The sequence below is a fragment of the Oryctolagus cuniculus genome, chromosome 15 (assembly GCF_051225735.1).
Source record: "Oryctolagus cuniculus isolate XC-2025 breed Fujian yellow rabbit chromosome 15, ASM5122573v1, whole genome shotgun sequence".
NCBI lineage: Eukaryota > Metazoa > Chordata > Mammalia > Lagomorpha > Leporidae > Oryctolagus > Oryctolagus cuniculus.
Window position 1 is genome coordinate 48,563,953 of NC_142881.1, and position 21,569 is coordinate 48,585,521.

General features: G+C 41.6%; 1 protein-coding gene across 16 annotated transcripts; it reads right to left on the reverse strand.

Annotated features, from left to right (window-relative positions):
- Positions 1 to 10,316: 10,316 nt before the first annotated feature.
- On the reverse strand, positions 10,317 to 21,467 carry ZWINT (ZW10 interacting kinetochore protein). Of its 16 annotated transcripts, none has more exons than XM_051823890.3 (9): positions 21,271 to 21,467; positions 20,409 to 20,499; positions 20,134 to 20,257; positions 19,831 to 19,997; positions 19,640 to 19,696; positions 18,681 to 18,823; positions 18,378 to 18,600; positions 17,944 to 17,999; positions 10,317 to 10,530 (listed from the first exon to the last, which is right to left on the reverse strand). In XM_051823890.3, the coding sequence occupies exons 1-8, from the start codon at positions 21,423 to 21,425 to the stop codon at positions 17,985 to 17,987; spliced, it is 975 nt and encodes a 324-aa protein (XP_051679850.2). In that variant the 5' UTR covers positions 21,426 to 21,467; the 3' UTR covers positions 10,317 to 10,530; positions 17,944 to 17,984. The 16 variants fall into 16 exon arrangements, with proteins under 16 accessions (XP_051679850.2, XP_051679856.2, XP_051679852.2 ...); XM_051823896.3 differs by having other exon boundaries at positions 18,563 to 18,600; positions 21,271 to 21,466; XM_051823892.3 differs by having other exon boundaries at positions 17,944 to 17,996; positions 21,271 to 21,466.
- Positions 21,468 to 21,569: the final 102 nt, after the last annotated feature.

Consider the following 21,569-nt stretch of genomic DNA (forward strand, 5'->3'; position numbering starts at 1 on the left):
TTTTCATGATGTTTATTTCTAATGCAGGACACCCTTCAGAAGGTCTTGTAAGGCTGGTCTGGTGAGTTCTTCCAGTTTTTCTTACCAAGAAAACAATTTATTTCTCCTTCACTTTTTCTTTTAAATATTTATTTATTTATTTGAAAGGTAGAGTTAGAGAGAGGCAGAGAGAGGAAGAAAAAGGTCTTCCTTCTGCTGGTCACTCCCCAGATGGCCACAACAGCTGGAGCTGCACTGATCCGAAGCCAGGAGCCAGGAGCTTCCTCCAGGTCTCCACACAGTGTAGGAGCCCAAGGACTTGGGCCATCTTCCACTGCTTTCCCAGTCCATAGCAGAGTGCTGGATTGGAAGAGGAGCAGCCAGGGCTCGAACCAGTGTCCATATGGGATGCCAGCGCTGCAGACCAGGACTTTAACCTGCTGTGCCACAGTGCTGCCCCTTCTCCTTCACTTTTAAAGGATAGCTTCACTGGATATAATATTCTTGGTTGGAACTTTTTTTCTTTAAGGCATTGAATATATCTGATGTTTCTTTTTTAAAATAAGATTTATTTATTTATTTATTTGAAAGATGAAGTTACAGAGAGAGAAGCAGAGGCAGAGACAGAGAAGTCTTCTATCTGCTAGTTCACTCTTCAAATGGTCGCCATGGCCAAGGCTGGGCCAGACCAAAGCCAGGATCCAGGAGCTTCATCTGTGTCTGCACATGGTGCAGGGGCCAAACACTTGTGCTTTCTTCCAATGCTTTCCCATGTACACTGCCAGGGAGCTGGGCTGGTAGTGTGGCAGCCAGGACTAGAACCAGTTCCCATATGTGATGACAACATTGCAGATGTCGGCTTTACCTGCTGGGCCACAATGCCAGCCCCCAATATTAAATTTTGTAATGGTCATATTTTTGCAGTTTTAGAAACAGGAAAATCTCATTATATATTTATTAAGGACACCTCCCTGTGTACAGAAAGGTCAATTTTGCTGAATTTTTGAAGATTTATTTACTTATTTGAAATAGTTACAGGAGAGAGAGAGACACAAGACAGATATCTTCCATCTACTGATTTACTCCACAGATGACCATAATGGCCAGCACTGAGCCAGGCTGAAACCAGGAGCCAGGAGCTTCATCAGGTCTCCCACATGGGTTGAAGGGGTCCAAACAGTTGAGCTATCTTCTGCCGCTTTTCCCAGCCCATTAACAAGAGCTGTGTCAGTAGTGAGCAGCTGGGACACTAACCAGTGCCCATAAGGGATGCCAATATCACAGGTGGAAGACTTACCAATTAAATCACAATGCCAGCCCCAATTTGTCTCAATGTTTTAAGCTGAAGTCACTTCATGGATCTCATACTCATGAAGTGTATTTGGATGAGTTAGAAGGAATTGTTTTTTATTTTTTGCTTTTTAATTTTAAGGACCAAATGTAGTTCAGTCTAGAGAAACAGTAAGTTAGTATGTGTTGGCTTTTGTAATCTGTACTGTAGCATTCTTATACTTTATATTTTAAATATATCTCTTTCTCAAATACATAACTTTTTTTTTTAAGATTTGTATATTTGAAACACAGAGTTACAGAAAAGGAGAGACAGAAAAAAGAGAATGATCGATCTTCCATCTGCTCTTTCACCCTACAAATGGCTACAATAGCCAGGGCTAGGCCAGACTGAAGTCGGGAGTGAGCAGCTTCATCTGCGAATCCCACACGAAAGTAGGGACCCAAACACTTGGGCCATCTTCTGCTTCTTTCCCAGGTGCGTTAGCAGGGAGCTGTATCAGAAGTTTAGGAGCCAGGACCCAAACTGCTATTCATATAAGATGTTGGCATTGCACGCAACATTCTAACCACTACATCACAATGCTGGCCTCAAATAAACAATGTAGACATTTTTTCCATAGCTTTTTCTTTCTGATGCAGAATTCAGGCTAATTAATATTTTACTGCATCTGATAATGTATTGTATGTTTAAAGCTTAGTGACTTTTCATTTTGACATTCTTGCGATTTCCTAAGTTGTATTCTCCATTGATAATATCCTTGTTTATTTTATTTTAAAAACTAAATATTCGTCAGGAAAAAAATTAGAATAAATGAATTCAGAAAAGTTGTAGGACACAAAATCAGACACCAAATTCTCTACATTAACAATGTACAATTTGAAAGGAAATTAATAATTTACAATACCATCAAAATAAATAAAACACTTAAAAATATATTTATGCGACTGGCATTGTGGTGCAAGAGGATTAAGTCACCTACTGCCACCCATGATGCCAGCATCTCATATCAGAGGGCTGGCTTCTGTCCTGGGTGTTCTGGTTCCAATCCAATTCCCTGATAATATGCCTGAGAAGACGCAGATGATGGTCCAAGTTCTTAGGCCCCTGCCACCCAGGTGGGAGGCCTGAATGGAATTCCTAGATCCTGGCTTTGGCTTGGTCCAGCCTTGGTTTTAGTGTCCATTTGGGGAATGAATTAGTGGATGGAAGATCTCTTTCTCTGGCTCTCACTCCCTCTCTCTGTCACTTAGTTTTTCAAATAAATAAATAAACCATTAAAAAAAATAAAGTATACCAAGGAGATCAAATATTGGTTCATTTAAAACCATGAAAAACTGCCCAAAGAAATTGAAGAAGATACAAATGGAAAGACATACCATGTTCAGGGAGTGGAAGTATTAACGTTTTTAAAATGTCAATACTACCCAAAGTCATCTTAAAAACAACACAATTACTGCTAAAAATCACAATGCATTTTTTCTTTACAAAAACAGGAAATCCTAAAATTTGAATGGAAATTTAATGGACAAAATAGTTTTGAAAATGAAAAAGTAAGTTAGAAGAGTCACACTTTCAAATTTCAAAGCTTACAACAAAGTTAAAATAATCAGAAGAGTGCGGTACTGGCTAAAGGACAGACATAGTGAAAGGTAAAAGAGAACAGATACCTCAGCAAAAACCTTTTCACAGTGAAGTGAGTTTTGTGGGGAGCATCTCGGACTAGACTGTTACTGGAATTAAGACTTATTCTATGCATCTGCTCTCCCACAATATGGCGCTGAGAAGGGAGAAACAACTTCTATGCAGCTGCCTCTCGCCAACTTGAATGATGACCTGCAGGAGCAGATCCTGCTCCTGATTGGAGGAGAGCAGCGTACTCGGCATGTGGGTAGCAGAGTTGGGATTGGTGGAAGAGGACTATAAAGGAGGAGAGAGACAACATGCACCAGGAACATCTAAAGGGAACACCTGAGCAGCCCCCGAGAGAGCCGGCCGGCAGTGTGCCGCTCCCCCACGGAAGTGGGGAAAGTGGCAGGGGGAACCGCCCTTCCACGGAGGTGGAGGGACGGTAGCCAACCCGGGAAGAACCAGCAGCAAACCCGGGGAGGGCCGAGCAGACAAAAGAACAGCGCAGGGTCCTGTGTCGTTCCTCCACGAAGAGGGGGAGTGACATAATGGTGCCGTGACTCGGATAGGAAGCCTAGGAGCAACAAGTTTCAATAAGAGTGAAAGACCATTCAATGGGGGAAAGAGTGGTCTTTTCAACAAATGGCATTAGAGGAACTGGATATCTGTATACAAAAAAATGAAGTTGGATTCTTATCTAATACCACATATAAAAATGAACTTTAAATGTAATAAAGACCTAAATATAAAATAAAACAGTAAAGTTTTAGAAAAGTACATTGAAGGAAACTTTATTACATTTAATTTAAATATTAATTTACACAATTATATTGGATATGACACCAAAAGCAAGACAACAAAGGAAACATACAGACACGTTGGACTTCAAAACTTAAACAAAAAAAATCATATATCAATGACATAATCAACAGAGTGAAATGGCTAACACAGAATGACAGCATTTACAATCACATATCTGATAAGAGATTAACATACAGGCTATAGAGGGAACTCCTATGACTTGGAAACATCAAAAATAAAACAAATTTAAAAAATGGTAAAGAACCTGAATAGTCATTTCTTCAAAGAAATCAAAATTACTGCTAATAAACAGGGAAATGTAAAACAAAACTACTTCCCAGTCATTAGTCTCAATATTATCAAAATAACAAAAAAATGTTAGCAAGAATGCTAATTAATTGGATCCACTGTACATTGCTAGGAAAATGTAATATGCTATATTTGGTGTGAAAATCATAAAATTGATGCATCTAAAAATTACAGGTGGAATTACCATATAACATAGGAATTCCTCTTCTGAGAATAGACACAAAAGAATCACAAGGAGGGACACATACAGACACTTGTATATTCAAGCACAGAGGAGCATTGTTTACAAATACCCAAAAGATGAAGTAGAATTATTTATAATAACCAAAAAATGAAGCAATAGTACTGTCTATTAGTAGATGAATATATAAAGAAAATGTGTATATACATAGAATGAAATATTTTTTTCAGTCTAAAATGGAGATGGAAATGCAGGTATATGCTACAATAAGGATTAATCTTACAGACATTATGTTAAGTAAAATAATGTAGTCACAAAATTGTATCATTCTACTTAACATGAGGTACCTAGACATTCATAGAAATTAGAACAGTGGTTTCCAGTAGCTGGAAAGGGAGGGATGGTATGTAATCATTTAATGGGTACATGATTTCAGTTAATAAAGATGGATATGGTTTTAGAGATGGATGATAATGATGGTGCAGAACAATGGTTAGGCACTTAATACCACTTAACTGTACACTTAGAAATGGTTAAAATGGGGACCTCTGTTGTGGTGCAGTGGGTTAAGTTGCTACTTGCAATATCAATATTCCATATCAGAGTGTCAGCTATCCCAACTATACTGCTTTTGATCTACCTTCCTGTCAATGTGCCTGGGAAGGCAACAAATGATGGCCCAAGTATGTGGGCCCTTGCTACTCATCTGGGAGACCAGGATGGAGTTCCTAGTTCTTAGCTTTAACCTGGCCCAGACCTGGCTGGTGCAGCTATTTGGGGGAGTGAACCAACAGATGAAAGATCTCTTTATCATTCTTTATTTCAATGAAATAAATTATAAAAATAAACAAACAAAAAACAGTTAAAATGGTAACTTTGCCATGTATAACTTTCCACAAAAAAGAAAAACACAGTATCTATATAATTTGGAGTATAACACTGTAGTTTGGAATATGCCTCCCCCAGTCATTTGGAGATTACCACCAAGTCTCTATCCATCTAGTTACATTCAGTTCCAGTTTTCAAGGTACCCTGACGTTATGTCTGATGAATTCAGTTTAATTCACTGGCACATAAGGCTCAAATGTATAAAGAGAATACATATCAACACACATTGCAAAGATAATTCTTGTAGACCTATCATGAAATTACCAAAGCATCTGACAGTGATAATAAATAAGAGAAGATAATGAGTTAGAACTAATTATTACTTTCCATAAAATGTTGTGAATGTCAAATGAATTGCATCTGAGAGTACAAGAAGTATAAGGTATCAAAACTTGACTTTTTATTCAGAAATACACTAAAGCAGCTATGATAAATACATTGTCTTAATGATTTTCAAAGTATTTAAAATATATTTCAGATTTTAACAGGCAAACTGTAAAGTAATAGTTTTACTGCCTATAAGGCAATTTCTCATTGCTGATAAATACCTAGGCCATTAAAGTGTTACAAAAACTAATAAAAATAAATGAGAGTGGCTGGCACCGCAGCTCACTAGGCTAATCCTCCGCCTTGTGGCACTGGCACACCGGGTTCTAGTCCCGGTCGGGGCACCGGATTCTGTCCCAGTTGCCCCTTTTCCAGTCCAGCTCTCTGCTGTGGCCCGGGAGTGCAGTGGAGGATGGTCCAAGTGGTTGGGCCCTGCACCCGCATGGGAGACCGGGAGAAGCACCTTGCTCCCAGCTTCGGATCAGCGTGGTGTGCTGGCCGCAGCGCACCGGCTGCAGTGGCCATCGGAGGGTGAACCAACGGTAAAGGAAGACCTTTCGCTCTGTCTCTCTCTCTCTCACTGTCCACTCTGCCTGTCAAAAATTTAAAAAAATAAAATAAAATAAATGAGAGTACTAATTAGTAACAAATGCAATATAAACATTTCTTACCTTCCTATTGCTATGGTTTGAATAAAATTTGTCTCCCAAGTCATAAGTTAACAGTATAAAGAGGGTAGATACTTAAGCTAATGACGGTGTTATGGATTTGGGCCTCAAAGGAAGTTCTTTGGTCTTTCAGTATTTGCCCTTGAAACACAGTTCTTCCAAGAAACTTAGTTGTATAAGCTGAGTTTGGGTCTACCCACTGTCTTCCCAGGTGACTGCTCTTCCATAGCTCCTATGCCATTTACAACCTCTGGCCTCACAGGGTGGTCAAACCAATGAGGCCCATTCAATCTTTGCCTGTGAGCCAAAACATATCTCCTTCCGTAATAATTAGCTTCCAGGTTTTCTGTTATTGAAAAAAGGTTGCACAATACAACTGAACGTCCACAAGTATTGCTATTATAACTCAACTATCTTAAAATATTCAGAGATTATACCAAAACATTATACTATTGAAAATCAAAATTTTCAGTTTTATTATTAATTATACTTTTAATGTAAGGATGACATTTCTTTGGGATTTCTAACTTAACTCAGTTAAAAAAGATAATATAAGAAGATGATGTTTATAGGTTAACAGAGTTTTCAAAAACAATGAGTTCATGAGAAAAAAAATGGGAAAAAACCCACTATCTCTAAACTTCACTATCCTATAAAGTTCTTATTCCCATGAGCATGTGATTAGATAGAATATGGGTAAAATAGTTACAAGGTAAATTCTAAAATGTAAAAGATGGGCTGGTGCCACAGTTCACTTCGCTAATCTTCCGCCTGCGGCGCCGGCACCCCGGGCTCTTGTCCCAGTTGGGGCACCAGATTCTGTCCCGGTTGTTCCTCTTCCAGTCCAGCTCTCTGCTGTGGCCCAGGAAGGCAGTGGAGAATGGCCCAAGTGCTTGGGCCCTGTACCGACATGGGAGACCAGGAGGAAGCACCTGGCTCCTGGCTTTGGATTGGCGTGGCATGCAGGCTGCAGGGGTCATTGGGGGGGGGGTGAACCAACAGAAGGAAGACCTTTCTCTCTGTCTCTCTCTCTCTAACTCTGCCTGTCCAAAAAAAATGTAAAAGATTGCATATGGCTGCTAAATATTAAAATACAGATAAAGGTAAAAAATTATAGTCATTTTTAAAAATTTTCCATTGAAGTATAAAATCCCCCAGTATTAGATCCAAAACAGTAATAAGGAATCATAACACTTTACTCAAAAAATGGAAAATCATTTGATTATGGCTTATTCATCTCCTTACAAGCTCTTTAGTCCGTACTAGGCATACAGGCAGACAAGTATGTCATGCAAGTGATCTGAGTAGTAGAAAGGGGAAGCACAGATATGATACAACTATACATAATTCAATGACTCCTAGTAGATAAAAAAGCAGCAACTTAAACAAAAGAAATTTATCAAAGAATCTAGAAGAATATTAAAATTCCAAACTTTAGCAACTTTTGGCAGTTTTCCAATTTACAGGATGAGGCTAGGTATATTAGAAACTCACCAAACAAAATTTTTATCTGCTTAAGGTTTAGTAAGTAAAGAATTCATTAATCACTTTAAAATTCACATTAAAGGGGTTTATAAACTTTGATCAATTGCCTATACGTTGATGCAAGGTGACTAATACTATTTAGTCTACCTAAGAATACAGGAATATTTTATGATTTATATATTTTAAGCTATAAATAGCTCCATAATTTTTAATTCATCAGATATATTTTGCCTTTAAACACATAATGAGAGAGATTAAAGCAAAAGTTACTGAAGTATATATACATACAGTTTTCATTCTTTAGTGTGGGCAATAGAGTATTTCATACAACTGGAATTCTTTCCTTCAATCAAAATTCCATTTAAAGCCTACATTTTTTTAAAACTGGAGATGAAGTTCTTTCAACAAGTTTTTTTCTAGTAAAACAGATGTTTAAGTATTATCACGTTAAAGGGAATTTTATTGAAATATCTGTTTGGGGAAATCAGGGTAGGATTAAGGAGGCTGAAGATGCTTGATATAACCACCTCAGTATTCCAAGGGCTTCATTTAATACAAAGCATTTTACCCCTACTCATGGAGAAATCCAACAGTTGTCCTTACTTAAGGAGTTTTCTTCCAAGTGACAAAGACTCAAGCTCACTCCATTTTATGGTTCTACTTTGCTTATGGTTCGGTATCTGTCGCTCCCCCTCTTTGTGGAGGAACGACACAGGACCCTGCGCTGTTCTTTTGTCTGCTCGGCCCTCCCCAGGTTTGCTGCTGGTTCTTCCCGGGTTGGCTATCGACCCTTCCACCTCCGTGGAAGGGCGGTTCCCCCTGCCACATTCCCCACTTCCGCGGGGGAGCGGCACACCGCCGGCTGGCTCTCTCGGGGGCTGCACAGGTGTTCCCCTTAGATGTTCCTGGTGCATGTTGTCTCTCTCCTCCTTTATAGTCCTCTTCCACCAATCCCAACTCTGCTACCCACACGCCGAGTACGCTGCTCTCCTCCAACCAGGAGCAGGTCCTACAGTTTATTGGTTGAACTGGAGGCAGCTGTGCAGAAGCTGTTTCTCCCTTCTCAGCGCCATATTGTGGGAGAGCAGATGCATAGAATAAGTCTTAATTCCAGTAACTTAGTCTAGTCCGAGTTGCTCCCAGTTGCTCCCCACAGATCCCCCTTTCTTTTTATTTTTGGCGTTGATACGCGCCTGTCTTCGGTGCCCTGCAGCACACACTCTGCTCTGCTTGCTGGAGTTGTCCACAGGTGCTTACAAGCCCTACCAATAAGGCAAACCGAATCCGGGTCCTCTCTTCGCCATGTTGCGAGGAGGTTTTTAGGCGCTGATGCGTGCCTGTGTTCGGTGCCCTGCAGCGCATGCTCTACTCTGCTAGAACTGCCTGCAGGTGCTTACAAGTCCTATCAGGCAAACCGAATCCAAGCCCTCTCATTGCCGTCTTGTGGGGAGACTTATTGATGTTAACTCGTGCCTATCTTCGGTGACCTGCAGCTCATACTCTGGTCGAGCCGCCTGCTGGTGCTTTCCGCCTTACTAATCAGGCAGACCGAATCCAAGCCTTCTCATTGCCATGTTGAGGGGAGGCCTTACTTTTCTCCATTTCTCTACCTCCGGGCATTCCTATTTTACTTCTATCTGCCAGCATTCCTATTTCTCTCATTTTACTTCTAAATTTCTGTTTCTCTTATCCCTGCGGCTTCCCGGCGCCCGCCCCGAGGCTACTTCTCGGCGGCTTCCCGGCTCTGAGCCGCTTCAGCCCGCGCCTCTCTCATCTGCGCGGCTTCCCGGCTTTGCGCGGCTTGGCTTCGCGCGCTCCGCGGTCTCCACGCCTTTCACGTCCGCACCACGGCCTCGCGCCAGCCCCGCGTTCCCTATCTATTCACGCCCCGTGCTCTCTCTGCATGCGGCGGCTTCCGCGAGTCACACAGCGTAGCTTACGTCTCCGCCACTAGCATTCAATCCAAGTTCCCCGGACTAACCTGGCGAATTCCAACCTGGCGGCCCACGTCTCTGCCTCTGGTTCCAGATCTTCGCCTCTTGCTCCCCGGGGTGACTTGAAGAATTCCAAGGTGGCTTACGTCTCCGCCTCGGCCTGCACTCGTGGCTTCATCCTCCCTAACATTTTTCTCTACCCGGTATGTTTCCTTAAGTTTTCTTCCAACAATATTCCTCTCATTTCTCCTGGCTTCTCCCCACAGTCCGTATCCGAGTCCAAGCCTCCTCCAGGTTTCACTTTCACTTTCAATCTCCTAGTTTCCCCGCCATAGTCTGCATCCAAGTCTATGAAAGCTTTCACTTTCGCTTTCAATCCTAACTTCTTTCCCACAGTCCATATCCGAGTCTATGCCTAGGCTTTCAATAGCTTCTTCCGACACCTTTTTCGTCCGGCTTTCCCCTAGGCTCTTTGCTAGTCTCTCTCTCCGGTATTTTCCCATTTCTTCCCTCCTAAGTTTCTTATCCGAGTCACGGCACCATTATGTCGCTCCCCCTCTTCGTGGAGGAACGACACAGGACCCTGCGCTGTTCTTTCGTCTGCTCGGCCTTCCCCAGGTTTGCTGCTGGTTCTTCCCGGGTTGGCTACCGTCCCTTCCACCTCCGTGGAAGGGCAGTTCCCCCTGCCACTTTCCCCACTTCCGCGGGGGAGCAGCACACCGCTGGCCGGCTCTCTCGGGGGCTGCACAGGTGTTCCTTCAGATGTTCCCCTTAGATGTTCCTGGTGCATGCCATCTCTCTCCTCCTTTATAGTCCTCTTCCACCAATCCCAACTCTGCTACCCACATGCCGAGTACGCTGCTCTCCTACAATCAGGAGCAGGTCCCACAGTTTATTGGTTGAACTGGAGGCAGCTGTGTAGAAGCTGTTTCCCTTCTCAGCGCCATATTGTGGGAAAGCAGATGCATAGAATAAGTCTTAATTCCAGTAACTCAGTCCAGTCCGGGTTGCTCCCCACAGGTATCCTCGCCATGTATCCTGCAGATAGAGAAAAAAGAATGGAAGATGATGGGTCAAAAGATTTCATGAGCAGGGCTTTGACATGGCATTAGTTATTTCAGTACATACACTCTTGGTTGTAACCTAGTCATATGGCTATACCTAACACAAAAGGAGAGTAAGGAATACATGCATCTGAGCTGTAAGAGTTTGATGAACATTTAATAAGTTGGCTTATTTGTTTCTTCATTAGTAAGGCCTTCTAGTTTCTGAATGTATTTGCTTTGATAACAAAACAAGATTTTTATATTTATCTAGCTGTTTGCTTTCCAAGCCAATAGTGTGTGTGTGTGTGTGTGTGTGTGTGTTTGCATTGATAAGTTTAAGTAAAATTTTGTCAAAACATATAATCCTGGTTGCTCCACTTCCAGGCCAGCTCTCTGCTGTGGCCCGGGAAGGCAGAGGAGGATGGCCCAAGTGCTTGGGCCCTGCACCCCATGGGAGATCAGGATAAGCACCTGGCTCCTGCCATTGGCAGCGCGGTGCGCCGGCCGTAGCGCGCCTGCCGCGGTGGCCATTGGAGGGTGAACCAACGGCAAAGGAAGACCTTTGTCTCTCTGTCTCTCTCTCTCACCGTCCACTCTGCCTGTCCAAAAAAAAAAAAAATACAACACCTTTTCATGATGAAAACTTTAATAAAATTTGACGTAGAAGGAACATTCTAAAGGCAATTTATTTCAAATCCATAGCCAGCATCCCACTGAATGGGGAAAAGCTGGACGTGCTCCTAGTGAGATCAGAAACCAGACAAGGATGCCCACTCTCACCACTGCTATTCAACATAGTCCTAGAAGTTTTACACAGAGCCAACAGGCAAGAAAAGGACATCAAATTGATACAAATTGGGAAGAAAGAAGTAAAACTATCCTTGTTTACACATGACATGATTCTATATAGAGGAAATACAAAAGCCTCCACTAAGAGACTATTGGAACTCATAGAGAAGTTTAGTAAAATGACAAGATACACAAAACAACACATAGAATCAATAGCCTTTATGTACCCATACAATCCCATGGCTGAGAAAGATGTTACAAGATCAATCCCATTAACAAAGGCTACAAAAAAATCAAATGATTCGAATAAATTTTTTAAAGGTTTATTTATTTATTTGAAAGACAGAGTTTCACAGAGAGATAAGGAGAGGCAAAGAGAGAGAGGTCTTCCATCTGCTGGTTCACTCTCCAGTTGGCCGCAATGGCTGGAACTACGCCGATCTGAAGTCAAGAGCCAGGATCTTCTTCCTAGTCTCCCATGCAGGTGCAGAGGCCCAAGGACTTGGGCCATCTTCTACCGCTTTTCAAGGCCATAGCAGAGAGCTGGATTGGAAATGGAGCAGCTGGGACTCAAACCGGCACCCAAGGGAAATGAAATCAGCACTTGAGTTATCTGCACCCCATGTTTATTGCAGCTCAATTCACAATAGGTAAGATTTGGAATCAACTCAAATGCCTCTCAACTGAAGACTGGATAAAGAAATTCTGAGATGTATACACCATGGAATACTACACAGTAGTAAAGAAACATGCAAAAAAAAAAAAAAATGGATGAGGCTAGAGAACATCATACTTAGCAAAATAAGCCAGTCCCAAAAGGACGGAAAACCTATGTTCTTCCACATCTCTGATAACAAATAGAGCACCTAAAAGGTAATCTATGGAAGTAAAATTAACACTTCAAATGCAATTACTTTGAACAGATCTTGTCTTGATTATTGAGGAACAGTCTTTTTTGTTTTTTATACAATTTGTTGAGCTCTTAGAGGTAATGGAATGTGTATAAAGTTAATCAAAAATAGATCATTGTTAAAAATAAGAATGGGAATAGGAAAAAGAGAAGGAAGAGGGGTGGGATAGGGGTGGCAAGGCAGGTAGCTATGGAAGAATCACTATATACCTAAACATATATTTATGAAAAAGCATAAGTTTGCATTCCTTAAATAAAAGGTTTCTGGAGGGGAAAAAGTGTTAACTGACAAAAACATGTTGCTTTCAATGAAAAGATAATCAAGTAGGCAAAAAAAATTAAGACAAGCAACATGAAAAGTTTTAACTTCTACTGTCTTTGTCTCTGATCTTCAAACTTTTTTTAAAAAAATTATTTATTTGAAAGAGTTCCAGAAAGAGGTAGAGACAGAAAAACAGAGGTCTTCTATCCACTGGTTCACTCCCAAATGGCTGCAATGGCTGGAGCTGATCTGATCTGAAGGCAGGAGCCAGGAGCTTCTTCCTGGTATCCCACGTGGATGAAGGGACCCAATGACTGGAGCCATCCTTTGATGTTTTCCCAGGTGCATTAAGAGGGAGCTGGATCTTAAGTGGAGCAGCCGGGACTTTAACTGGCATGGATGTTGGTTGGCATATGGGTTGTAGGCACTGCAGGCCTGGGCTTTAACCCGCTCTACCATAGCACTGGCTCCTTAAACTTCTTCAAAGAGATAACATTTACTGTGATTTGTCCAGCAAAACTGCATTTGCAGTCTAGCACATAATTCTCTCCCAGTCATAAGTTCATATACAGAACATCTTTTTTCTAGCCACATTACTACTAGCTGCTGTCCCCAGACATATTTACATTATCTTACATTTGGATTTTTCCCCAGCTTATTTCCCCAAGCTGTCCTTAAGTCCCTAATCACACATACCCACTACAAAGGCTTGTTTCACAGCCCACATTCCAAGAGATTCTCTAGATCTACTCTTACGGAGAGTCCCCTTTTCACATATTTTTGTAGAATATTTATTTTATGTTGGTTTAACTATATTTTAGTAGTCAGGAGAGAGATTTTAAATGGAATGTGTCTATGAAATAGACAGTGGATGAACTGGTTTCTGTGAGTAATGGAGAAAAATAGTTTGTCATTCAGTCAGTGGGCAAAAGAGCCAGGGTTGACTACTGAGAATGACGATCAGTGATAACCCTTTTATACAGAACACTTTATAACCATTAGGATCAAAGCCAATCAAAAATTTGGTACAACATGATACCTTTCATCTAAACTCAATTATAAACCCTGCCACAGATACTCAAAGATGTTTGTGATCAAAGAATGCTTGAATGTTTTGTTATGATTATATCCTACGTGGTTAACTTGATTCTCCTAGGACTTCATTATTCCATGAATTTTCAAATGCAGTTTTGAAGGATGAATTCATGAAGAAAAAATGTTGTGTTCAAAGAGCCTCTGGTTGCCTTCAAAGGGTTATTCTCATGCCACATAATATACTTATAATAATAAATGTTAAAAGTAAAGAGAATACACAAGTACATTTTTCACTTTATTTGGCCAGATATAGGCTGTTCAACAAAACACTCAACAAAGCAGCAAGCAACCTTTACTCGATAGAGTATTAGAAATAACAGAAGCTTGTTTTTTCTTACTCAATAGCAAAAGAAGAGTAAATCAAGTGAGCTTTTGGACCAATGCAAGAGGGGCACTACACATTAATATTAAATGGCTCAAGGGGTTAAAGAAATTATAAATCAAAGGACTAAGAAATAAAGTACCCAATAAATGAAACCTTTGTAGGATTTGTTATAAGGAAGAAGACTATTTATTGACCTTTCCTGCCAAGCATGTGTACTTTTGTAAAAACAGTGATATGACGGCTGAAGAAAAATTAGGTTTTTCAATTTTTCCATTTTTAAATTACAAAGTTCATCTAATGAATGATATAGGAAATATTATAAATTTCAACTGAGACTGAACAAAACAGATAAATGATCTTCTCACAAAACTTTAATATTTTCAAACTAGGACAAATACCCAAGAAGGAAATACTTTTTGAATTCTAAGACAGTACTAAATGTAAATGCTATTCCTGATACAAATTAATCAAGCTGTCATACAGTTTCTTTACAAATAAGCAAGAAATCCATGTTAAAAAAACAGCAAGCAGTTGGTAGCAATCAGTACTGCAAGAAAAACAGATGAGTTTCCTGTTGCTACCAGGTGTCTCTATGATTGAAATAAATAATTCCTTATAAAATAAAGCAAACTGAATTCAATCATAATGAAAGATCTCAGACTTCACAACTGAACACATAAGTAAAGGTATATGTATATATATTAAATATTTCACACTCAAGATATCTAGCAAAAACTAAAACACAATATTAAACAGTTGTATAATCTAAGTTTTTAATACAAAATTAAATATAACATTGTAACAGTCAATATTAATCCAATTAATTGAAGTATTCTCATTAAATGGTATCCAATTTATTGGGGATTAAGTTTCTAGGCCTACATAAAATATAATGCAAAGGTCAAAGACATGTAATTGTTTAAATATAAAAATAAAATTATTTAAGACACATGAAATCCCATTATCTTAGTTTTCTTCCAATACAAAAGTTACACAATATATGAAGATGATTAGGATCACCTGATTATTTGCTAGTATGTATTTTTTGATATTACATTTTTTTCAGTAAGTACTTCTCTTTCAGATCACCACCATCAGCAACACCACAGTAAGAGAGCTGAATTTAGCAAAACAGTTCCTGAGTAATTCCTGAGATGGGAGCAGAGATAGAAGGGTGGGGTAAAATAAACTAAAAACACATTTTTTACAGCATCATTTTTAATCAAATAAAATTTTTGCTAATGCTCTATTAAGAAAATTAGAACAGCCCATTGCTAGTGCCAAGGGTAACACAGGCACCTAAAAAGGAGCTCCTCTTATCTTTAAATTCTAGTAACTTCTGAATATTGCACATGGTTGCTAAAAATTACTATAGTTTGGGGCCGGTACTGTGGTGCAGCAGGTTAACATCCTGGCCTGAAGTGCTGGCATCCCATATGGGTGCCGGTTCTAGTCCCGGCTGCTCCTCTTCCAATCCAGCTCTCTGCTATGGCCTGGGAAAGCAGTAGAAGATGGTCCAAGTCCTTGGGCCTCTGTACCCATGTCGGGGACCTGGAAGAAGCTTCTGGCTCCTGGCTTCGGATCAGCGCAGCTCCGGCCATTGCGGCCATCTAGGGAGTGAACCAGTGGATGGAGGACCTTTCTCTCTCTCTGCCTCTCCTCTCTTTGTGTAACTCTGACTTTCAAATAAATAAATAAAACCTTTAAAAAAATTACTATAGTACTCATAGGGAATTTGTAAAAAAAAAATCACAATTATTTGGCTAACTGATGAGAAACAGAGAAATATTCTCTATTAACATACACATTTTATGGTACAGATCAAGTTTTTGTTTTTGTTTTTTGGATTTTTTTTTTCTACTTTCAGGTGTTAGCCTTAAAACTACTGGTAAACAGAGGTACAAAGGGTGATTTTACATTACTGGAAATGCTTTCCAATGTTAAAAAATAATCATAAGCACTCAATGATATAACAAAATGCACTGAGCTTTGGGATAGACAATTCACCATTTTATGTAAGTACATACTTACCTAAAAGGGTTACTATCACCATCTAGGACCACTGTAGTTGAACTGTATTAACAAGTATTTTGAATGGTATAATATCCAGCAATTTGTCATTATAATCATTGTATTCTACTTATTTTTCAGTAGCAACACACCAAAAAGAGGATCCATCCTAGTGTCTGTCCATTCAATGTTACTAATTATCTAAATCTACTTTGGAACTAAACATTATTCTAAATACATATGAGAAGTAAAATCAATAAAGCTTCCTTTATTCCAAATAAAAGTATGAAAATGAATGGCCTACATATTAAAATCTATGATATTCTTAAGAGTGATAATAAAATACAATGTATAATTAAAATATATTTCCTTGGCCTAGTATTATGGCATAGCAGGTAAAGCCAATGCCTGAAGACAGTAGCATCCCAAATTGGTGCTGGTTCAAGTCCCAGCTGCTCCACTTCCCAAACAGCTCCCTACTGGGAGATTTCCTTGGAAAAGCACTGGAAGATGGCTCAAGTATTTGGGTCCCTGACACCCATATGGGAGATATGGATGAAGCTCCTGTCTCCCGGCTTCACTCTGGCCCAGCCCTGGCCATTGTGCAGAGATGAGGAGTGAACCAACAGATCTGTCTCTCCCTCTCTCTGTAACTTTTTCAAATAAATAAATAAGTCTTTAAAATAAAAATCTATTTATTGTAATATGAGAAATAAAAAAGTGTATAACAAATATTCATGTTTAAAAACTTCAAAAATGTTAAAAAATTTAAAAAATCAAAATATGAAATAAAAAGAACAAAACTAAAACAGCACAAAAGCCAAAGTTAATGATATACAAAGACAAAATTTTTAAAAATCTTGAGAAATACTGAGAAAATCCACAAACATTAAGAATGAAAATAAAACAGCAGATATACCATACATATATAGAGAATATTAAAATATATGTTAGTTTAAATTTTTTAAGTGTTATATGGTAGTACCCCCAAGCTATCTGCAGAAGTAAACAAAACTCCTCTCAGTTTTTCTAGGCCACTAAGTAACACAAATGACAAAGTTCAAGAAAAATGTACATCCCACAGTAAAACTACCTAAGCCCATTAGCCATACAAATAAACAGGCAGTATGAAACAGAGCCCACAAAGTGGTAAATTATGAACCTTTTCCACAAAGATAAACAAAATATTTACACATATCATGTTTAGAGTTACAAAAGATACACTCAAAATATGAACTAGAATGACAAAATATACAAAAAAGTAGATTGGGGTCTATTATACAGTCTTGATGAAAAACAAAAATTTAAAAGAAACTGACAGCTAAATAGATAAGCTAACCACAATTTAACAAAACAAAGGACATAGTAAGCAACCTACAAGCAATAATGATAAACACAAAAGAAAGTAAATACACGAAGAAAAAAATGAGAAAATTTAATTCACGTCTAATGTGTGTCTTAGACAAAGTTAATACAAACCAAGGTAAGCACTTTTTAAAGCAATAGGCTGTGAAGATCCAGAATTGCTGAAAGAACTTTGTTGATTTGCAACATTCAATGAACTACAACCAGAAAAATATATAAATAAACCAGAAACCCAAACTATTCACAACAAAGCTATACAGTGGCAAATTTAGAGGATTTTCTAAGTAGCCAATGTGTAAAGCAAGGTGTCACAGAAAGGGCCTTTAAATATGCAGCAGGGAACGCCAGATAATCACAGGTAAACACCTTCAATGTGTTAAGTGAAATGCCTGTCTCCATTCTTTACCTGACAAAATTACTTTTCAAGAATGAAGGTGAAGGGGACAGAGTTGTGGCACAGTACATTCAACTACTGCCTGCAATGCCAGAATCCCATCTGAATACCAGTTCTAGTCCCCGCTGCTCCATTTCCAATGCAGTAACTTACTAAAGTAGGTACAGATATGAAAGCTAAAAACACTGGTTTAGAGATGGAGAAGGCCTTTACAGAGTAAAGTTTCATTCAATTCAGAAAGACTCCAGAGCTTACCCTACATGAGTCAGGTCATAAATCAGGCTGCACTCTGGAGTTCACAGACCATCCTGCTGGAAAAGAAGAGAGGGTTTATCCCTGGGTGAGTTGGGCATAGGGCTGAGGGCTAAGCTTCAACCATAACAAAAGTTCTTTTCTCCTTTCCACTTCCAGTCTGCTACATGGGCAAAACATATACGCCAACAAAAGACAGATGACAGACCCTTCATTTTTTCTCTCCTATATGAGACACACTATAGACTGAGTTTACTTCTTTATACTCTAGAATCCTTCCCCATACATCTGACCACTAAGGAGCCAAGGCAAGGTCATATATACAGCAAAATACAGGCTGCTGGCCTTGGAAGAACATAATCTGGGCAGCATGTAAGGTCAGTCGCTCAACTTCTCTCTCCACCTGCTGGCCCATCTGTCCTATATCTCTCATTCACCTTGGAGGACACTTCATGGTCTCTCTCCATGGTGTCCCCAGTGTTCCACTCCAGTATTCTGCTCTGCTCTTGGGGGCAGGTCAGCTTTCGGGGCTTTTCCTCAGGAAGATTCAGGTGAAGAAACTCCTGTGGTAGCTCGGCCTCTGCTTTGGCCTCAGCGTCAGCCTCAGAGAACAGCGGCTTACCATGCAGGGTATACAGCAGCTGAAGGAAGGTCTGGTGCCTAGAAGGAAAAGGTAGGTATGAGGGGAGGGAACCACAGCTGGACCAGCCGAGGTCTGCACTTCACGCTCCCACACTCACCTCTGCAGCTTATCCTGCACCATTCCTGCCTGCTGCTGCAAGATTCCAAGTTCCTGACGCAGCTGTTCAAGCTCCTGCTGTTTTCCAGTCTTGCGCTCCCTTACCTCTGCAGAAACCTCCGCTAGATGCTTCAGATGCTTCTCCTGCCAAGAGTGAGGGTACACACATAGCCAAAATCTTAAAGTATTCCCCCAGCCTAGAACCAGTTTGGGGACACTAGAAAAAGAGAATACTATCCACTTTACACAGAGCAGATTACAGAAAAGGAAAGATTACAATAAGCTGTTCCTGGGTAAGACATTCTGGGGGCAAAAGGCACAAATACTATGATAAAGCTTATTTAGTTTGCTATGTGTTAGGCACTATCTTATGTACTCACAGTAATTAACAACTGTATAGGCTAAGACATATCACTGCCGCCATTTCACAGATGATACTGGCGTTGAGTGACCTGCCCAATGTCACACAGTGTTAAAACAATGATGCTGAATTTCAAGCCCAATTTTCTATCTACAAATGCCTCAAATCAGGAAATAAATTGAAGGTTTTCTAGGTAGAGGAACGGCCCAGAACATGGCATGGTGCTGAGACAGGATATTCTACTAAAGAGATGTTCCAGCTGGCGCCACGTCTCACTAGGCTAATCCTCCGCCTGCAGCACCGGCACCCCGGGTTCTAGTCCTGGTTGAGGCACCGGCTCTGTTCCGGTTGCTCCTCTTCCAGGCCAGCTCTCTGCTGTGGCCCAGGAAGGCAGTGGAGGATGGCCCAAGTGCTTGGGCCCTGCACCCGCATGGGAGACCAGGAGAAGCACCTGGCTCTTGGCTTCAGATCAGCACAGCGCGCTGGCTGCAGTGGCATTTGGGGGGGGTGAACCAACGGAAGGAAGATCTTTCTCTCTGTCTCTCTCTCTAACTCTGCCTGTAAACAAACAAACAAACAAACAAAAGAGATGGACCTACCTGTTGCAGCCGCCACTGCTCCTGGGCTGCTCTGAGTTTCTCCACGGCCACCCGTTTCTGTGGATAAGCAAGGGAGGTGGATGAGAAATAAGTGTATTCTTTTAGCTGGATTTTGGAAGACGCCCAAGTGTGTTTAACCCAGCTTACTCAGCCTTCCCTTCCCTCATCACACGCGAGGCCCCTGGATGCACCTTGGCCTGGAGCTGCTCAACAGCCTCCTGGAGCTGGATCCGCTTCTTCTGGGCCTCGTCCATCTGGGTTAGAGCATGGGTCACAGTGCTTCTGATGGCTTCCACGTCATCTTGGTAGGTGGCCTTCAGCTCTTTCCATTGCTCCTTGGCCTCAACTGCCTTCTGTCCTGAGAAGAGCCACCAGGAATGAGGGTATAAATGAGGCTGGTCCACCATGGAGCCTCAGTCTTCCCACCAACCCAACAACGGATATCCTTCTTCCTTCTCCAGGCCAGCATCTACCCTAATGTACAGATTACTCACGGCTCGTGTCTTCAGACACCAAGGGGTCCAGGCCCTGGGTCGTGTCCTTCTGGGACAGGAAGTTCTGTAGAAAGTCTGCTACCTGAAGCTGGCTGCACAGCAGCTTGTCTTTCTTCCGTGAGTTCTGCTCAGAAGGGTAAAGGCAGGAAACATCATTACCGCCTTGCACTGTGGGCCAACAAGGATACCTTTCAGCACGCTCCCATCTCTGCTGCCCAGCATCTGGCCAGCCAGCCCCCGGGCTCTTTAAAGGCTGGCTCCCATGTTTTACATACCCTCTCAAACTCGGCCAGGATCCGGGCTGGCAGTTCGGCCTCCTCTTGCAGGCCTACAGGCTCCGGGATGTCTGCTACTTCAGCAAGGACCCTTAAGGAGAAAAGAAAAGAGACTGTAGCCTCTTAGATGCTCATTCTGAAGTGTGTGCACATGTGTTACCAATGCTGAGTATCCTCCTGACCCAACAAAAAGGCCTGGAGGGCTTGCGACCAGGAATGGGGTGTGCATGAACAAATGGTGCTACTAAGTGCCAGAACAAAGTCAGCAAAGCGTGTTGGAATATGCAGTTTGAGAAAGGGGCTAAGGAGTATCTAAATGGGAAAAAAAAAAAAAAAAAGAGAGTTTTGAGTGAAGATTTGAAGAGAAGGAGATGAGCAGAGAAAAGCAGGCATTAGCCTTGGGGCAGGCTCAGACCGGGTACGGGAGAGAGGGCCAGATGCCTTCGCCTAGGTATCCTGATTTTTCTTTCTTAGGGGCAGCGGCAGTGTACTGGGGGACAGAATGAGGAGTAAAGTAACCCGTCTGGAAAAGTGCTGCTTAGCAGAGAGAAGCAGAAATTAAATGGCCGTCCAGGATGTCGCTGGGGGCTGAGAAGTCGCCTGCGGCACCGAAGGGACTTAGGGGACACACAGGGACGAACCCCCCGCTCTGTAGGATCCGGCCCCAAAAAGCTCGCGCGTCCGGGAAGGGCGGGGGTGCTGAGAACGACGAAACTCAGAAACCTAGAGCCGGGGTCGGAATTACTTCACGGCGGGGCCAAGGAAGGCCCAGCAAACCCTCGGAGTCGAAAAGACCAACCAGCTCTGCGGGGCACAAGGGCGCCGCAGCCCACTCCGGCAGCTGCGGTCAGTAAGCACTTACTCTAGCACTGCCGCTTCCTTCTCACTCCCGGCCGCCTCCATAGCCGCGCCGCACTCAGCTGCCCTCCCCCAACCCCACTGTTTTGGATTCACGGCGGACTGCGCGCCAGCGCAAGCGATTGGCTGCCAAGCTAGTGGGCGGGAATTAAGGATCATCTTGTTCTCTGATTAACCGGATCGAACTACGCGTCAGCGCGCCTCGCGGTTTAACACATGCGCAGTTGTATCGGGGCGCTGGCGCGGCCGCAGGAGCTGTGCGCCTGCGCACTAGCCCCTCGGCGTTGCTGCAAACGGGAAACG